Consider the following 20,158-nt stretch of genomic DNA (forward strand, 5'->3'; position numbering starts at 1 on the left):
TAAAAGATTAAAGGGACAGGCCTATTTACAATCATATGCGTGTATTCTCAGCTGTGTGTACATGTGTGCACTTTATTCAACCTTATACACTTGTGTGCATTAAAATTTATTCTGGTTTTGCTGTTTTCTTCCAGGGGAAGACCCTGAAACAAGAAGAATGAGAACAGTGAAGAATATAGCAGACCTGAGACAGAATTTGGAAGAAACTATGTCCAGCCTTAGAGGGACCCAGATAAGCCACAGGTACACTGGTTTTGTGTAGACTGCTAAGAATCTGGGCCATAGGAGAGTATTACTAGTTACTGAAAGAATTAGAGACCTGCAAGGAAAAATTAACTATGATGCTAACCTTACTGTTTGCTAGACTGCCTCAACAACTTAAATGTGACTTTAAAATCATTTCCTGTCAAAGTGTCTTATACAATCATTCACAAAGCTGGTTACTGTTTCATATACATCTACTTAGGAGCCTATAAAATTTATTTTAGGTTATTTTATAAGTAGAGATTATTGTATATACAAACATGTGTGCACATGGAGAAACACACACAGGGAGAGAACTTTTTAAAAAAATATACATTTTTCCAGCCTTTGCTTTTCCTTGTTTCTCAGGAACAGAGATAGCACAGTTCACTGACTTCTCCATTTTGTTTGGCAGCACATTGGAGACAACTTTTGACAGCACTGTGACAACTGAGGTGAACGGGAGAAGCATACCGAGCTTGACAAGCCGGTCCACTCCGGTGACTTGGAGGCTGGGGCAGGCCAGTCCTCGGCTGCAGGCAGGAGATGCCCCGTCCTTGGGTGCTGGTTACCCTCGCAGCAGTGCAAGCCGCTTCATACACACAGACCCTTCTAGATTCATGTACACCACCCCACTTCGCCGAGCAGCTGTTTCTCGCCTTGGAAATATCTCACAGATTGACATGAGTGAGAAGGGAAGTGGTGATTTGGACATGTCCTCTGAAGTTGACGTTGGTGGTTACATGAGTGATGGGGACATTCTTGGGAAAAGCCTCAGAACCGATGACATCAATAGTGGGTAAGTAGCACTTTTCCCCCATTTGAACTAATGCATGATTGGCACGTTTAATAGGATTTTTCTAACAAGTTCTGGCACACAAGTGGAAGTTGCATTATGGTTGCAACATAAAAATATACATACAAAAAAGCCAAAACATAAATAAGCCCCTAAACTGCCAGTGATATTCCCAGCTGCCTTCAAATTCAGTTCTTCTCCTTTAACATCAAGATGACTTTGCTGTGCACTTTGATAAGAGCACAGGTACTTCTCATTATTTACTGGAATTTCATACTTATCTGTTAACCATCATTTTGCACTGCTTGCCCTGGGATGGGTCTTCTCTTGGTATTTTTATGTTTTATTTGAGATGGTAGAGATGGTATTGAATGCAGCTGATGATAAGCAGTTGCTGACGGCACTGACTTTCTCTATTTCCACTTCAGATATTGTCTAGTGTAGTCTGTCTGATAGGCCTTTATTGCAGTTTTTCAACTGTGCATATCTCTGAGCTGTAGGAAAATCTTTTCATAAAAGAATGTATCGGTTAGTCTTCTAGCATACCCAGGAGGAAGAATGACAATTATTTTTATTTTTGTTTGCTTAATCAGTTGATTGACTTTGGGGTACTTCATTCTCTGTGTTTCAAATTACTATTTAACAGTTCTTATATCAGTCTTGGAACATAAGTCACGTAATTCCTCTGTATGTTAGAAGTTCTAAAGCATCATTAAAAAAAAAAAAAAAGCCATGTTATGGTTTTACTCGTACTTAAATTACTGTTCAGTGCCGTTGTTGGCATCTCAAGGCTGCTTGATGACTGCGGTAACGTTGGGTTGACCAGAAATCCCATAGAGTACATGGCCATGTCACACCACACTACTACACTCTATAAATTTAGAAGTCTTGCTGTCAGTCTAATCTTTTAGTTTGAAGTATAGCTATGATTAGAGAATGGTGGCTGATGAAATTGGATATGATATGTTCCTAAGGGCAAATGTAAGTCTGATCAAAGCTCTCTCTAGAGTAGTGTCTCACCTCAAGCATGATCCAAAGATAGATCTCTAGAAAAAGCATAACTATAAAGAAAGCATATTCCTATATCTCCCTGGTGCACTGTCTCAGTGATCTGTGAATGGAGCACTGCTGAGAAGCTTGTCCACAGTATAGCATTAGTGGCTGTCAAGTAGGATGCCATATGCATGTGTGCCAGCACAGAGAAAAGACATATGGAAAATGTAGCATTTTCATGTCTGAAGACCTTTTATCACAAAGGAAATATAAATGCTGCCTTTGATGGATGCATGGGTTTATTTAAAAAAAAAAGATAAGGGAATCCTTTGCAGTGCCCGATGAGTTGTATTAATTAGCTTATCACATTAGAGGATGAATATAGTCATCTTGTGTGACTTTTCTTTGCATCTGTAATAAGGATGACTCAACAGACAGTAAGTTGCAATGTGCTCAGTTAACATTTTTAGGTGTGGTAAATGTTAAAAACAAGTTAATAAGCTCTGAAATTTCAGGATTTACTGAGGCATATAAAGTCTTATCTCCTTTATGCCTCTTCCATTATCAGTTTAATTACTTTAAACACTTGGGAAAGGAATGCAGCAGTAATTAGAAATTAGTGCCAGGAAGGCCTGTTGAACTTTTTAAGTCTCTCCATTCAGGCCTTACTTATACAGGAAAAAATCCATATAGTCTGGATTGCATTCAAACCACAGCTAAATTTAATATGCAGTTCCAGAGCCTTGGAATTTACCATATAATTGACCCCTACCTAAATAATCTGTCAAAAAGTCTAAATTTTTTCTTTAATAAAAGGATAAATCTAGTGTGTAAGTGTGACTGTTAATTTACCTTTGGAAACAAATGTGAAGTTACCTTCTGCAGACTCCAGATACCAAGGTTTTAGAAATCCCTTGCTGAACTCCAGGCCAAATCTTACCAGTGTGTAAAATGCCTCAGAGTTTAGTTAAAAATATACAAACCAATCCTTTGTGTTTTAATGTACTTTATCCACCTTCATCCAGACCCAGGACACCCAGGACAAAATGCTGTCTCAAACTGTAGCTGTTGCACAGGGCTACGCTACCGTAGCTTTGTTCTCACAATCTGCACCAGTTCACCCACCCTGAACTATGGGGCTAGAGGCTTCTGCTCCAGGGCTGCTGTATTAGCCCCAAGGTCTCTGAGACAGTTGATTTCAATTAAATCAGCTCCCAGAAGGAACCGTAGGGAGAGGGCCAACAGAACATCTGGAGCACCAGCAGTGTGTGTGTGTGCCTTGGCTTGTGCCTGGGAGTCTGTATAGAGTTATTAAAGTTAAATGTTTGTGCACTTGGACACACGCTTTGACTGAAAGATGGGTTTGAGTGGCACCATTCATGGCTCAGGGACAACTCATGTTAAAGATTATTTGAATTGGGAGTGAACTCCAGTAAATAATTTTAGCAATCATCCTAGCATTGGGACTACGCTTATTTCAGTAAGCCTGTAATTTTACTTTGAGTAGGTTCCCTGAGGTATACCAAATTTTTTTATGTATATGCATACTTCTTTGTTAAGTGCCATACATGTGCATGGTCCTTCACAAATAAATTTGTGCAAACTCTGTGGTAGGTTGCTATGCTAAAGTTACCAAAAATGATGAGATATGGAAATGAAAAAAACAAGAGCCTAATAAGAGGGAAGACAGTTTAATGAAAAGTCCTTTGAGAAAATATGGGCAGGTCTTGAGAGCAGGACAGGCTTGTGGTATTGCTCAGTTATAAGCACCAAGAGCTCTCATAGAGATAACTAAAACTGTAGGTAGGCATTCCAGAAATTATTGCTGCTGCTTGAAATTCAGAAACTTTTAATGGTTCTCTAGTGAGTAAGCAGCACTATACTCACTGTTGGATTCATTAGTCATTCATTATAATGTGAAGTGGTGGGAATCAAGCAAAAGGAACACAGATAGAAACATATTCTTAAATGTCATTGTAAGGGCTTCAGTGGATATCTCTTTCATATCTGAATAATTGCATCCCAGCAGGGACTACTGATTTGGATTCTCAATTTCTGTTCCCATGCAGATGGATGCTACTGATTTTTTTTTTTTCTTTTTTTAACCAGAGTTATGCTTCTTGCATCTGGTGCTATTCTTTGACAAAACTGCAGTACTTAAAATATACTTAAAATATACTTAAAATTTTTTAAGATACTTGAGGGCCTCAGTCTAAATATATTTTGGTAAAACAGGTTGGCCTGTAAGCCATCACAGAAAAAGGCAAATGATCCTAGAAAATAGGGATATATCTGATCTCCCTGCACTGGGCACACAAAGTGAGAATATTTAGTATAAGCCTAACTTCTAATAGGACAGCCCGTGCCTTAAACATTTGAATTCCACAGTTTGTTAACTTTAGAGTGAAACTTCATTGCCAGATGGCTGCATTTCCCACTGATTGACCACACATTTATTTTCAGGTACATGACAGATGGAGGACTCAACCTATATACAAGAAGTCTGAACCGAATACCAGACCTAGCTGCCTCTCGAGATGTTATTCAGAGAGGGGTTCATGATGTGACTGTGGATGCCGACAGGTAACAGTGCTTTGTTGAGTAAAAAGCTATCTGAGATTTACAAATATTTTTCATCCTTAATACCTGCTAATATATCACCATTTTATTCATAAGGAATAGCAAAAGAAAGCAAACTTCTGAGGCTGCTAGCTTTCTGAGCACACACTACACCAACATGAGTGGGGAAAAAGCAAACTTCTCACATGGGAAGGGAACTTAGGAAAAATGTATTGTTGAAGATGTAAGAGAAAATATTAAGAAGCCCAGACCTTACTTGCAGTCTTAAATCTCTGAAACGGGACAAGACATTTACAGGTTGCCTTGTCAATTGATGGGTGTAGGGAGAATACACATGGTCTCTAGGGAGCAGAGAGTTTGCGTGTGCCTGACAAAGTGTGTCAGAACATGCATTTGGGTTTGGCAGGAACCAGAGCCCTGATCTTCTCCACCCATTTTGCCCTCTGCAGGTGTCCGAAGGAAGTACCTGTGAGCAGTGGGCAGTGAGAAGTGGGGTTATATCCCATTGTCTATGCAGTGTGAAAATTGAAGCAACACTATCTTGCCCTATACATGTATACATGGGTGTGAGCCTAAAAATGCGCTCCCACTAGTACTTCTGCAGGTTAGGCAAGTGTTTTCTGTTTCTTTCCTTGAGCTTCTTTTCCTTGAGCTTAGAGTAGATTCATCTTGGTGGCTTGTTTCCATGTCTGAGAAATAAAAATTTCATAATCCAACTTTTGCAGAACTTAGAGCTGTCAGCTCTGATGTTTTGGTCAGACCGTCATAGAGATAAGGAGCAGCTGTGAAATTTGGCAGTCTTCAGTTTTAGGGGGTTGCTTTCAGTCTCATCTTTTTAAAATCAGGTTTCCCTTAAGGAAAAAAATGTATTTAATCAGGAAGGGAAAAAAGGTTCTCAAAGTAGCTCTGGTTTTACAAACCCAGCAAATTGAAAAAGATCTAGGATATTAACCTAAGTATGACATAATTTTTACTTTTCACAGTTTTCTGGTGAAAATATGTGACACAAGTCAGTGATAGTCTGCATTAGTCAAACAGAAGATAAAGAAGATAATTTTCATCTAGAGAACCAGTTACTTACAAAAGAAGGTTGCTTTATCTTACATATTAGCATTCGTTGACCTTGCAGAAAAAACATATTTTAGATAGCAATTCAAATGAACATGGCTCAGTTCTTTGGAACGCAAGCATTGACGTGATGCAAAGATCAGAGAAAGTGTACAGTAGGCGTTTAAGAAAATAATTTGGATAGAATGCAGGCAGTAACAGAAGGAGAAAATGAGAAATGAGATGTGGGCAGGAGGGACTTTTGTGGAACTCTGTATGTGAAAACAAGAACCTTAAGCTTAAAGTGGGAGAGAGGGTGAAAAATATAGAGGCTAGGAGTCATGTAATTAAAGACAGAGAATGTCACTAGCGCCCACATTTTTGTATGTCTCTATATCTTTTTTTCACCTGAGAATGAAGTTATTAGAGCTCTTCCCACCATGCAATATTCACACCCAGGTTTCAAACCACGCACATTTTCCCTGAAAAAAAAAGAGGTCCAAATTAAGGAACCTTAAAATTTTTCTTAGTATTCCTCAAGCTCTAGATGCTACTCATACACTTTGTGTTTGTTTTGCTTTGAAGTGTTATTTAGTAATGTATGTGTTAATTTGTTCTACATAGTGTGCAGGTACATACATGTTTTTGCATGTGAAACCACAGGGAGGCTATCATCAGTTCTCAATTAATAAGATTGTCCAGCATTTCCCAATACATAAATCTGTTTTGGTTTGTTTATACAACTATGTCAGACTGGCTAAAAATGTGGTGCTAAAAACTACACTGCTGTTTCTGAGTCTTTCATCTCTGAGTCTATCACTTGTCAGGTTGTGGAGCAGTGACTTCATTTGTTAGGAGATTATTTTGGGTCTTGAGTGAAAAGTTGACTGATTTTATGCAAGATACAAGGCTTTAAAAAAAATGAAATTCATGTGTATTCAGGAAAGATTTATTTGATCTCAACAACTAAAATCTCAGTATATTGCATCTTCACTGTGCATTTGCAAACTGCTCTTGACATTAGCAAACTGCATGAGCGAGACCCAAAGTAATTTTTGAGTTTAAAGCCTACAGATGGGAAGTAGATTTTACTTTGTAATGACTTCTTTCCCTTACACAAAGAATGATAGCTGGACTCCTGTGCTCTCCTTGACCCCCTAAACAGGGTGTCATGGAACATACTATATGCTATCATGTAATCAAAAAAATTATCCTAATGCACAGGCATGAGGGATTTCAATTATGGATGTTCAGACAATTCTGGCATTTTCTTACCTTTCAGTGCTTCATTTTTATGTCCTTAATCATGCTTTGTTGACATAGATTTTTTTGTGCATAAGTGTATGCTATTCCTTGAAGCGGCAAAAAGTTGTTTAGGAAGTGGAAAAAAATAGGTATTTTTATGAGTTCTGATGATAACAAAACACAGACTTGCCAAAATGTGTCACAAAAAACCTGTATTAGGTCAAACACATACACAGAAAAATGTTTATGATGATCTTCAACAATGTGTGTCACATTTATGATATGAAATCAGGTGGAAAAAGCAATACAGAGATTGTTGAGAATCTCGCTTTGTCTGTCAGGATAGGTTTTGGTCCTTCACAACGGCATGGGTACCTGAGATTTCATCTTACCTCACGTAGCATTTTAGATCTTATTTTTTCTATTCTGAACAAAAAATAATAAGGTTTGTGTCAGGGCTTCAAGGTATTCCTTGCCACTGGTGTGATTAACTTCCATGAAAGACGATTATTCTTCTATCATCCCTGCAGATATATGAAGGTCATATCATTTTCTCTATGGTATCATTATTATAAACCTTTTTCATAATTGGCATGATTTGCTCTGGCCTTTCTGTTGTAAAGGACTCTGCTGGCATCTCTGTGCAGGCAGGAAATAAATTATGTACTGCAAATATCTGATTTACATTAGCAGGCAGGAGAGAAGTTTCAGTATTCTGTCCGTCACCAGAGACAGCAACTTTTGCTGACAGCAACCCCATGTTCTTCATGAAAACTGAACTTGGGTTTTCTCTGACAACCTAAATTACAGCTTCTGCTTATATTTTAAAACTTTTTCTTTTTGTGAACTGTCAGTACAGTATTCTTCAGATAGGTGGGCTGATGATATCTTAAGGGTAATGACATTTCTGGCAAATGTACACTTTCAGACTGATTCTCATTTCATGGATAAATCAGGAATAATTCATTGAAATTAAGGGCATGGAACTGGTGTAAAAATACAATCAGGTCCCAGTTTGATTCCACTCTAAATTGGTTTCAGATAGCACCTGCATCTCCACTTCTTGCCAATAAACAAAGAATTGAAGGATCTCCATGTGGAAACCTAGCCTGAGAGAGCTCATCCAAATAATATTAAATTGCTCTTTGAACAAATTAATAAAATGTTAAATTCATGAATACAACAAAAGACAAGGCTTAAGTTTGCTTGCATACTGCTCTGGAAAGCACATTGGTGTAGAAAGGAACACAGCATATTTGCTTGTTACAGGGAAAGAACTGTAATGGTTCAATGAAAGGCTGAAGGTACACTGGCAGCATCAGATGTCAGTGGTTTTATCATTCTTCTTTTGATTTTTTTTTTCTAATTTGAACTCTTTTCTTTGTCTATAAATGCCTAATACTTGCAATTTACCTTGCTTCAGATACCATAAGAAATTAATTAGAGAGGAAGATAGATTCTCTGCAGCGGGTGTAACCTGGGATGTGGCTGAGAGAGTTCTCAGTGGTATGACATTACTTTTCATTTATTGTTCTGTCTTCCTCCTCTACGCTCTAGCATTTGCCTCTGGGACTCTTAGAGGGTGTATTTGAGGAACGTTCTTGGAGTTCAAAACTCTTTTCAAAGTAAGATGAGCCAAAAGAGATTAGACGTAAGCACACAAAATGAATTATGTTCTTGGGAAGAATAAGGTTTATTGAAAAGTTGCAACGTTTCCAAACCACCCTGAGTTGTCCATAAAAACTGTTAGGAAAGTTTAAACAAGCCCATTTAGAAGGGGATATAGCTCCAATGAGTTCAACCATTGTCCTTCCACCCCCTGTACCTGCTGAATTTAGTACACTGTATCAAAAACCACAGTTTCACTTTCATCAGTCAACAGTCAACATGAGTTGTACAGCCACTTTTCCCTCACATCCCTTGAACACACTATTCTTCTTTTTTTCACCTTTTCTTTGGATGAAACCCAAAACTTTAAAGGTAGCTTATTCTGCTTAGTGTGCTTTTATCATGACCCGCTTCAGCTACTTTGTGGTTGCATTGAATCCGAGCCCCCATTACACAGAGTTCTTGTGCACAGGGAGTCTTTAAAATGCTTCCACCATCTGTTACATGTGCAGAAGACTTGGCAGTTATCTCAGACTACCTTAAGCTGGCCTGTTTGTTCTCAGCCAAACCATAATCATCATAATACATTATTAATTATAATTATAATAAAATAATTCCAGATTTTGCCTGTAGTTTATTAACGAACTTCCTGCATAAATGACTATAAGTCTTCTGGTGTTTGTCTGAGTAGATGAGCCTTGAGTTGGAATATTGTACTTTTGGAAAAGGAACTTTTCCAGAGTTCAAAGGGGTGAACTGGGAGCCCTGTTTCATAGGGTTGGTAGTATCAGAAAAGGCTGAGAGACATCATGGACAGTAACTTAAAATCCCAATAGAATACAATGCCTGTTGTCATACTGAAAAGTTTTGGCAGCACCCTAAAATTGCTGATGTTGTTTGGAATTTAGCCCTTTGGGATGTTATTCAGTGGACAGGCATACTTTATGTTTTGCCTTTCTATCCAGATGCTTCTGCGTAATGTGTATTTTAGCACTGTACTAATACCGTGCTTTCTGCCGTGTGTCTCTGCAGTTTGGTCTTGATGTGATTACTGTTCTGCCGTGTTGCAACTATTACCTGTTGGTGCTTCTGGTAGCAGAGCAGGATTAACTATGGATAGTTAAAGGAAATGTATTGGATTATTCACTCTGTGAACACGTTCAGCCCTTTACCCTTTCCTCTGTCTCCCAACATTTCAGCTGTGTCCAACTCTGGATACCAGTGACTATGGCAATAATACAAATATTTATCGCATACTTGTGAAATAAATAATAAAACAGAAAATAGATATACCTACTTCTAGTTGTCTACAACTTTCTTGGGCAAAACTGAGTTTTGATGCAAATCTACTGCGCTGTGTTGGTATCTTTGCACCTGCCTTCACCACTAAGTATGCCTGTGATTACTACTCTGTGCACAGTGTAAAAAAGTCATTATAGACCTTAAAGTCAACATGGTTCATACAGTCCTGTGATCTGCTATAATTTTTCTGGCTGTGATTTTACAGTATTAGTTGGTTCTTAGGATACTGAAATAATTATAAATATCTATACCTCACTGTTTCTGCAGTTATTGCTCAAATATCTCCAGAAACCATAATTAAAGAATCTCTCTTGTGAAGCAATTCAAATTTTAAACTGTTTTTACTGTTGTTGCTCTCTTCCATACTTTTAATCTTCCATAATTTCTTTTCACAGCTGTTGCTGTTAACATTTCCCACCATTTACTTTTATTATTCTCAAATGATCCTTCATTTTCATAATCTCTGGTGTAAGTCTTTCCTCATTTTTGGCATCTGTTAGGCTATCAAGAAAGTTACTAGTTAGAGGTATCTATTTCAATGTGTATCTCAGTTTTTATTGTTTCTGTGAAGTATGGATGCTAAATTTAAGTACTAAAGCATAAATATGTGTGTATCCATGCATGAAGAGCAGAATAATTGTGTCAAAAGGAGCACTTCTGCTTTTTTGGCTCATTATGTTGTTAAGTATTCACAATTCTTTGAGGATTAATACCTTATTTTCAAAAGCATAATGAGAAATAAAATTTTCAGTAATATGATTTTGCACAGCATTATTAATTTAGAAAGAATGGTATTTGAATTGAATATGACTTTGTTTCTGGTCATGCTTTCAAAAGTCAGCATTTGGACAGTATAAAGTAAGTAGAGCAACTGGACTTTGATCTAGTTTTGTGAGGTTGCCCCCTTCCTGAGTGGCTTTAAATATCTATAGGAATAACCCATAGAACCACAAACCGAAACATAGAAATGTTTAACAGCTGTGTGTTTTTAGGTTCAGATACTTTATTAATGTCAGTGACATAAACAAACTGCATTGTTAGCAAGCTGTCATTAGTATGTTAAACTGTCATGGTCCTGCAACATAATGTCTGCAGACACATTTCTTTGCACCCAGCTTACATAGGGAAATGACATTCAGAAAAGGCAAGAACAGTGCGTGGCAGATGTTTACTTTAAAACGAGACTGAGCTGCAAGTGAGTATGTGAAATGAACAACAAATGAAGTTTTCTCTTTTTCAATTTTTGTCAAGTGACAGAAAGAGGGATAATATCAACTAAGTTTATATGGAAAAGGAATTAATGGAAATAAGTTTTTAAACTTTTGGAAAGAATGGAAGCAAATTACATTCTCATGAGATGCTAAATGAGCTGAGCATATAGTTTGCTGTAAAGTCATTAATCGAAAGGCTGACTGTTTACAGCTGACATGTTTAACATTCTCACAAATTTACTTTTTCGAAGTGGATGGTGTAGAGCCATGCAGTCTATTTGCATTCTTTATTTCTGCTTATCTGAAAGTTTGGTTTAGATATGTAAAAATTATTTGAAGTGAGGCTGGACTTTATCATATGTTAACAGATTGCTAATACTTCCCTCCAGGAAAAATGCAGATGGTTTATTTTGGTTGTAATCTACTTCTGAAGAGAGTACCAATGTATTTAATAACAACTACCTAAGACTCAGTTTACAGTTTCAGCAGCAGCAACATTTTGGTCCACTACTATACTTCACTATTATCAGCAAAGACTGATGTACTGCCTCCTTTGTGTTAGAACAAAACATGGGTAGCAAGATTTAAATCATTACCCGAAATACCCCAGGCTCAAATATAAAATTAAAGAACTTGAATCTCCTGTGTGATACATATTTGAATCCAGAAATCAAGAAACATATGAAGTTCTTTAAAATGTCTTGATTTGTTTGATGGCTGGAGGAAGAAATGTAATTTTATTCTCCTGCCTGGCTATTAAAAACAAATAGATATATTGACATTTTCAATAAAATAGATGCAATTGAGATTACAGATCTAATATTAACAAACACAGCGTATTTTAGACAGTTGCTTCATGAAACTGAATATAAAAATTGTGATTTTGGTAATTTATTATTGTAGATGCAGCAGCTTGTGATCACTAAGTTGTTTTTGGGTGTAAGTTGCCTCAGAGAGACCTACCTCCTTGCAGAGTAGAATATTCTTGTTTCTTACTTTAGTCATTTATTAAAGAACTGTTTTTATAATAGCTACTTACTGGATTGAGGTAATTCGTAGTATACTTATACACACATGCTTGACAAGCAAAACTTATGAATTATAAGAATGTTCCAATTAACACTTTCAAAGGAAGTCATTAATTTGTAACACTATAAAAATAATTTGCCTTGGATTTATTAGATATAAGTTCACTTTAAAGAATGTTTGGATTTGGCAGCTTCAACAAACCTCTAAAATGACGAGAAACATGAAAAAAATGGAGAGCCACGTCATGGTACACTTTTTTGTGCCCACAAGAGGTAATAGGAAAGGGGTAAAATTATCTGCTCTGACATCTACTTGATGTTATTTTGTACACCCACTCTTCCTCCTAGTTGGCAGGCAGACAGAACAGGTAGCGGAAAGATAAATTTAAATTAAGCTTGGAATCTTAAGGGTGCAAGTGCACATTGGCTGCTTGAACTGTAGGGCTGTTTACAGTACAAAAGAGGAAAATTGCAAGGTTTTAACTCTTTCCCTTGCAATGTGCTGCTCTTAGAACAAGACAGTACTACTTTCTGTCCTGGGGTTGCAGGAAAGCAGTGATGTTCAGTACAATTTGGACTGACAATTGCATTGCAAGGTAACTTCACCATTAGTGGCTAAAAAAGACAGCTGGAATCTAGCCGAAAGCTATTCGTGGGTTATCTATGATTAGACAAAATTAAAAGAAGGATGTGTCTAAAGCTGTGCAGGTTAAAAAACACAGGAGCCTTTTATTTTCCAGAAAAAGATATGGGCTTTCAACCCTGTAGGCTGGCTAAACACAGCGTTCAAAGGGAGAAAGCATGAAGGGAAAGCTGGGAAGGAAACAGTGTGGCAGAAAAAATGCCAGCCAGTGCAGAGTACCCATCACTGCGGGGCACTTGCTGTGAAGCGCGACATGTGTTAATGTCTCTCTTTGAAAAAAAATCTCTCCGTTTGCTTGTATCAACATTTTACTTATAAATCTTAACTATGTCACCTCTGAGTCTCCTTTTGATGGAGAGAGGAAAAGGCAATCGTCCTTCTTCAATCTGTTCTCCGAGTGCTGTTGTGGAGGCTTCCTGCCCCTCCGGAGCCCCTTGTGACAACCTCAGCTCCACACAGGGAAATGTTTGGTGCAGCAATGTGCTTGGAGTTTGTTTTCTTTTGAAGTTACGGCACTAATCTCATCTGTATCTAATTGTTAAAATATTAAGTCTTCAAAGATTTCCTTTGTAAACAAAAGATTGTCATAACAATTTAAGCAGGATCAGATGTGTAAACTTAAAGAGTGGAACTCTCAATGCATTTTACAGAAGACATTTTTTATAAAAGGATACAGTATAGTTGTAAATCAAACCTGCTTAGTGAATTCAATAATCTAAAATATATTATTTGAATGAAATTTAAAAATTAGCTTTGACTAATTACAATTTACCCGAACAAATAAGTTTTTAATCTGTTACCTATGTGCATCAGCTTCAATTTCCAATGTGCTAAACCTTCTCTTACATTCCTTTTGGATGTGTTATTCTCTAGATCCATTTCATACTGCAGAATAGAATTTTAAGTGACTGCTGACCGTATTAACTGCTGTGTAGGTAAATTCACAAAAGCAAAAATTGCTTTACTGCAGTTTAAAAGCATGTGTAGTGTTGGAAATAATTGCGTTGCCCTGGGAAGTACAATAATTGACAAAACAGGTGTTTGTCATTCCTCGAAGTGTTTTACCTAGAAATAAATCTTATTGATATAAGCTAGAGGTTTTTTATGATATATAATATATATATAATATCCAACAATTTTTGATCAGACACTCAGTATACTGACTTAGAAGTGAAATTAAGATATTTCAAATGGATAGGATTTGAACCAGTTTCTGGAAAAGAAACTACAGAGACAGAAAACGTTATGTTATGTATTACATATCTTCTGACTGCTCATCGATGAACAGATTAATACTGATAGCCAGTGCCTAAAATCTGAAAATTTGTTGATTCAAACTAGAAACGCAATTTTAGTATCAAGATTGTAAAGTTTAGGAACAAGACATGAGGAATAGATGTAGGCTGTACTTCATTTTTTAAAATCAAGCCTAGATCTTTCTATAAGATAATTATTTCCAAAATCAAATACCAAAGTAGACAAAATTTAATGTGTCTGAAGTGACTGGAGGACATGTAATGCTTTATGAGAGGCGAGTGATCAATAAAGGTGTATAATCTTCATGATTCTTGAACCACAATCTGGAGGCTCTTATCTCTTTCTATTGACTGTACCAGGAACATATCTACACAGCTAGCTTTTGGTTTATGTTAAGATGAACTATGACTGTTTTGAAGAATTAAAACAAAACAAAACAAAAAAAACCTGCTGGGTTTTTTTCATTTTAAGTAAAAGAAATTCTAGTGGAACACTGCAGTGAAGTGACAAGCCTCTACGTAGTTACATCAGCCACAGCATGACATGACATACTGTCATTCAGGGATAGTCCCTTATTAGAAGGAATTACCTTCCAAGTGATTTTAGAAAGGCTTCATTTTAGGGAAAGCAGTTTCTGTACAGCAAAGCTATTAAAAGAGAAATCAGCATGTTTCTTTAAGGTTAAAGAATTATTCTTTTTCCTCTTTGAGTTAAAATCCCTCCCCTCCATGAAAAGAATTGCCTCAGCGTGCCATGTATGACCCAAATCTTCTGATGTGTAAAAAATAACTGTATTGGCTCTATTTTACAAGTATTTTCCCTTTGTTTAGAATAGAAAGAAATTTATGATCCCCTGTTCTGTATATCTTTTTTTTTTTTCACTCTTTAATCATTTAAATTAATGATACCAACAATACTCTTGAGAAATGAATGAATATAAACTGGATAAACTCAATGGAAAACCATGTAGGGAAAAATAATTTTTTGTGTATTAAAAATAAAGTATGTCGACAATGATAATATAGAGCTTTCCAGATAAATTTAGAAAGCTAATATCCTAACTAGATTTTCAATAACTTTCCCTAAACAGCTATTTTCCGTAAAATTACCCATCATATTCTCTTTAGGAATGATTCTATTGAATTGGCAATGTGGGAATTTTTAAGAAGACTGGGCTTGTGTGTATGAGTGTCATTCCAGCATGCCACTGAATTGCTGAATAGTAGTAAGTGAGCCCAAAGAACTCGGACTTCATTTCTGCAGTTTTCCAATGTGGGCAGTAACAGCAACCTACATCACAGAACATTTGTAATAGATAGTTTATTCGTTTTGAATTGCTGCTTTGGTGGTATTTTGTCAGGTTCTTGGGTCTGCTGCAGCTATTTGGTACAACTTAGCACAAAGGCATTAAATACTGAAGATAGCTGGTCAGCAATGCTACATGCAGAATTGGCCCTCAGTCTATAGTGGGTTTGACTAGTGTTTACTGAGGGAGCTGTAACAATTTCCTTGACAGGAGCTCCATTTCTTTCACTAGCCATGGCTCTGATGCAAGGAGGAACTGAACAATGTGATCTTTTCGGTTAACAGCCTATGAAATAATTTCAGAGTATCCCAGCTGCAAGCGTCTTCCTCACCATGTCCCACTCTGAAAACATTAGCTGTTTCCTTTCTCCATAAAAATAGCAATGAAACCCTAATACTGTGTTCATTTCACTAAGGACTGAATTGCCAAAGGAATAAGGTCTTTGAGCTCCTCTTTCAAGAATATAAGAGTGCATTTCTGAGTTCACAATTGTGGCCCTGCCACAGGTAATTATTAAGATGCCAAATTTCTATCAACACTTCAACTTTTTAAAATTAAAGAAAACGATAAAACCAGTTTATTTTTCAGTAGATCACAGGTTTTGAAAGAAATTTCCATCTTGATAATATATCCTAAGTAGCATTAAGAACTGATCACCAGCTACAGCTTCTTATAAGTACACTCTAAAGGGAGCTCAGGTTTTTTTGTGGATGATCCTCCTAGAAAGCAAACACTCCTTATAAAGCTGGCTTTGAAGGGTGTCTCCTGCTTTCCAACCTCCTGTCCTGTTCCCTCCCCACCACCCATATAATGGATACCCCTAGAGGAAAAATCATAGTGACTTATATCCAGATATTCACTTAAACCTTTAAAAGACCCCCTGTAAAATTTACTAGGTATGGTATAAAACAATCTAGTGGTTGCCCTCAACTACATGGACAGCCAAAGCTGTCTCCCATCAGTCCCATAGTCAAGGAAATACACACAGGGTATGAAGGCATCTTTCTTCCCCTCTCTGGCAGCTGTGATGTTTTAGACCAGTGTCTTAAAAATGAGGATTAATTATCAGTGCCATGCTAAGAGCAATTTGTATAATACAGCAGAGAACAAAGGACAGTGTTGTCATTTTTATGACAATAATTCATACTTTTGTGAGGAAACTAATCAAGACTCCAAGTTAATTTCTTAGGAAATTCTGCTGTTCATGCTACCAGTTTCTGGGAAACCACCTTGTCTTGTTTGAGTAGCAGTTTTATGTTTGGTTCCTGATATCTCAGTTGCATTTTGCAACAAATATACAAATCCTAGGAAGAGTGAACCTAACTGAAATATCTCACACCTAGTTTTATAGGATTTGTGTTTGAAAACCCAAGCCCAGCTGTCAGGAAATAAATATGGTCAAAAAATGAAAAATAAGAAAATATATGAAAAATAAATAAGGACTTTTTAATTAAAAAAATTATGACTGTAAGCAATCTGATAATTTCAAGATGGCTTGCACTATGGAGGTCACAAAACTGTAAATAAAACTGGATTTTCAGGGGACAGTGTTAGATTTTTGCATGCTTACTCTTCATCTTTTAGGCAAACAGAAATACACGAGTGATCTTAAAACAACTGAATTTTCCACGGATAATTGTCTTCTATTTCATCTTTGAATGTTTTTTCAAAACACTGTTTGCAAAAGTGTGGCATAATGTAGAGATTACGCTGAACATGTTGTCAGATCTTCTTAGGTGGTACGTGATTAGATTCAAGAGCTGGATGCTTAAATTGTATTTAGCAAATTTCTCTTTTCATTTGACCCCATAATTCCCTCAGGATAAATTTGTGGGTTAATGTATATGTCACAGAAAGCCTTTGCTCTTTAAGGAAACTCAGTTAGACAAGAATCTTACTCTTCTTCCTTGTATTTTTCTATTCCTGATAGGAGAATAAACACCAGTATGTTGAACCAATATGATTTTAGAAGATATATATGTATTTTTTCTGGAACAGTCTCATGAGAATATTGTGAGTCTGTAATATATTTAATCAGCCTAACATTTATTATATGCATTTTAATACTTGGCCCCAATGAAAAAGATGCAACAGCTCCTACACTGTGCCCCCCACGATGACTGCTTTCTTGTGGGTCTCCAGTGCATACCCTACATGCAATACTGTATTCACCATTGAAAACTTCCTGAAAGGGATTGATTGAAAAATCTGAATTTTCTTTACAGTTGGCTGGAGAGTACTCAGAATGATTTAGTACTTTCCTAAGCAGTTCTTCAAAAGGATTATACGTTAAAAGGGCAGTCAGAAAATGACCTGTTGGCTGGGCTGAACCCAGAGCAGGAAGCTTCCAGAGACACAGCAGAGAAGGGTCTTTGAAATGAAGAAAATGCAAACTTCGTTACTAATTATGTACCAAAGGAGAACCATCATACATCTCCTAACACCTGAAGTTCTTCTAAAGAGATTGCTGAAAGGATACTGAGGAGACCACTGTTCTCAAGTGTATAGGTACAATGACAAGTAGTATGCATGCCTATGTGGCTGCCCTTTGGCTCTGGTTAGCAGGCCAGCAAAATAAGACTGTGCAACATCCTCATCTAACTCAGCTGGGATACTCTGAAATTATTTCATAGGCTGTTAACTGAAAAAAATACAAGTATTTCTGTTGTGTCTGGTTTTGGCATGGATGCTATGACTTCTTTTAGAGGAACATGATCAGCCCTTTGTTGCAGATGGTGTTGGCCAGGTGCAGAGAGAGCCCTAAGTGTCCCTGCAATGCTGCTGGCAGCTCAGAGTGACCAAAAAGCTCAGCAGAGATGATATGGCTCCCTGAGCTTCAGCTTCAGCTCTTGCCAGCTGCTACATCTGGCCAAATGGGTGCTCAAGAACCCTTTGAGATGCTGTCAATTATAACAAGCATTTCATTAATTTCCACTCATCCTGAGATTATGGAAATCCAGATGTGGCCTGGAGGCATCAGTGCAATTGGAGTGGACCAGGGAAGTTAACCTGCAGTAGCTGAGTGTCTAAAACTTTAGCCGGATGTATGACATAAAGGAGGAAAACTGTATTAAATCTAGATAAATCAGTGCCGTATTGTGTTCAGGAATGGAAAGATATTTATCAGCATAGTACTTTAGAGTCATATGCAATGGTGGCAAAAAAGTACTGCTAGTTTTCCTTTGTGTTGCAGTTTCAAAGTTCTCTGATACATATTTAGCTGCCAGTTTGTAATAAAGTCTGTGTGTCAGCACCATCAGGACTTTGTGCAAGCCCTAAAATCAGCCAGCTTCATATTCTAATCAAAGTAAAATCTCATGAAGCTAATATCAGAGACTCTACAAAAATGTATGGCAGAAACTGTTTTTAATAAAAAATAAATAATTGAATGTGTGGTGTGTAGCAAGTTGTAGTCTTTATACACATTTCACTTTAATGCTCAGGTTCCTTTAATTTTCCACTAGTTAATGAAGAGCAAGGCTTGCTTGGTTTCCCAGTATATTTTCATTTTTGTATTGTTAAATGACTTATTTTTGGCAGAGACAAAAATAATTTGTTGGACAAGAACGTGTAGAATCATTCATGCATTTCCTGAAAGCTAGTATTATGTTGATGTTTCTCTATGAAGCTGTTCCATCTGCTATTTTTCTGTAAATTTTAAGAGAAATCTTTGAAATCTTTTAAAAAATTATCACTGCAAGGGGTTTTAAACCTAAACTTTTGCCAGAGTTTTAATTTTTTTCTCACTGAAGATGGATTTTTTAAAGAAAACCACTACCTCCATTATTTCTGAGTCACCACAAATTTAAAGGCACACCCCCTTCTTTAATGGGTTTCTCATCCTAGTGCTAGTTTTCTCCTCTGATATTTTTATAAAAGCCTTCTGTATTCCCATTTGGATAGCATTACTTCATGATGCTTCTTCTCAGGCGTTATCTCTTGCCTGCAAGACTTGGCTGAAGCCATATTATTAATTCGTTTCCTCCCCATTTTCCTTTTACAGTAAAGGACTTTTTTAACCTTCGAACTTTGAAATCACATTGGTCATTTCTTTCTCCTTGCATTTTCCTTTTGAAGCAGTATTGAATTCCATTACACTTCCTGGGGTGCCTTTTAGGCTTGACAAGCTTTCCTGTACTCTAGTAGCTGTATTGTTTGGGTTTGGGTTTTTTTCATGTTTTCCAGCTACTTTAATTCTTATATTCAACATCTGTTGAGTTTGTTTGTTTGTTTTACCAAAGAAGAGAATGCCAAGCTCTTCCCTGTAGTTACACCTTTCTAGGATAGACTGTAATTCAAAATAAACTCTGATTCTCCTTGCTGATAGATATTTGATTCTGTTACCCAGTAATTAGCTATAAGACTTTCCCACAGTGATCCCCTCTTTTAAATTTATCACCACTGCATTTTTGATGGTGAGATTATAGCTCAGTGATGGTTCTATTTTAAAATTTCACCATTTTGTCCCTCCCTTTCTGTTGCTTTGGTAAATATGAGAACCTATTTTTTCTGTTCAGTTATATTTGTGAAGATGATTGCCATTCCTTTTCAGGTTTGCTTTCATGGTCTCATAGGTTTGTCCAGTGTACCAATAGCTCTGTCTTTTTCCAGCTTATCTTTCAACCTCTTCTACTGATCTTGGCAAACTTGGGTTCATTCTGGTACAGTTGTATAATGAGCACTGGTTGGACTTTGGGAGAGAGGAACAGTAGTCAGGTACAAGAAAAAACAGCAAAAAGCTGTTGTCAGTATTGAATTTGGAAAGAAGCCTTTGACATCCTGATAAATGCTGCTGATGTGGAACATTCAAAGAAATGACTTCAGCTTTGCAAAGTGGGTGGTTAACAAACACGATAGCCAAAAAAGCTGGAGCACGAGAGGGGGACAAAGTTTCCTGAG

At 36.9% G+C, this 20,158-nt stretch overlaps 1 protein-coding gene across 10 annotated transcripts in view; it reads left to right on the forward strand.

The window, feature by feature from the left end:
• The window catches only part of NAV3 (neuron navigator 3), a 563,787-nt gene that overhangs the window by 447,194 nt on the left and 96,435 nt on the right, over window positions 1-20,158 (forward strand). For all 10 annotated transcript variants that reach the window (XM_074870640.1, XM_074870639.1, XM_074870634.1 and 7 more), the window contains 3 exons: window positions 135-243; window positions 659-1,042; window positions 4,496-4,615. In XM_074870640.1, the coding sequence (XP_074726741.1) occupies window positions 135-243; window positions 659-1,042; window positions 4,496-4,615 (613 nt within the window). The remainder of the gene's footprint in view (window positions 1-134; window positions 244-658; window positions 1,043-4,495; window positions 4,616-20,158) is intronic.

The sequence above is a fragment of the Strix uralensis genome, chromosome 5, assembly GCF_047716275.1.
Source record: "Strix uralensis isolate ZFMK-TIS-50842 chromosome 5, bStrUra1, whole genome shotgun sequence".
Classification (NCBI taxonomy): domain Eukaryota; kingdom Metazoa; phylum Chordata; class Aves; order Strigiformes; family Strigidae; genus Strix; species Strix uralensis.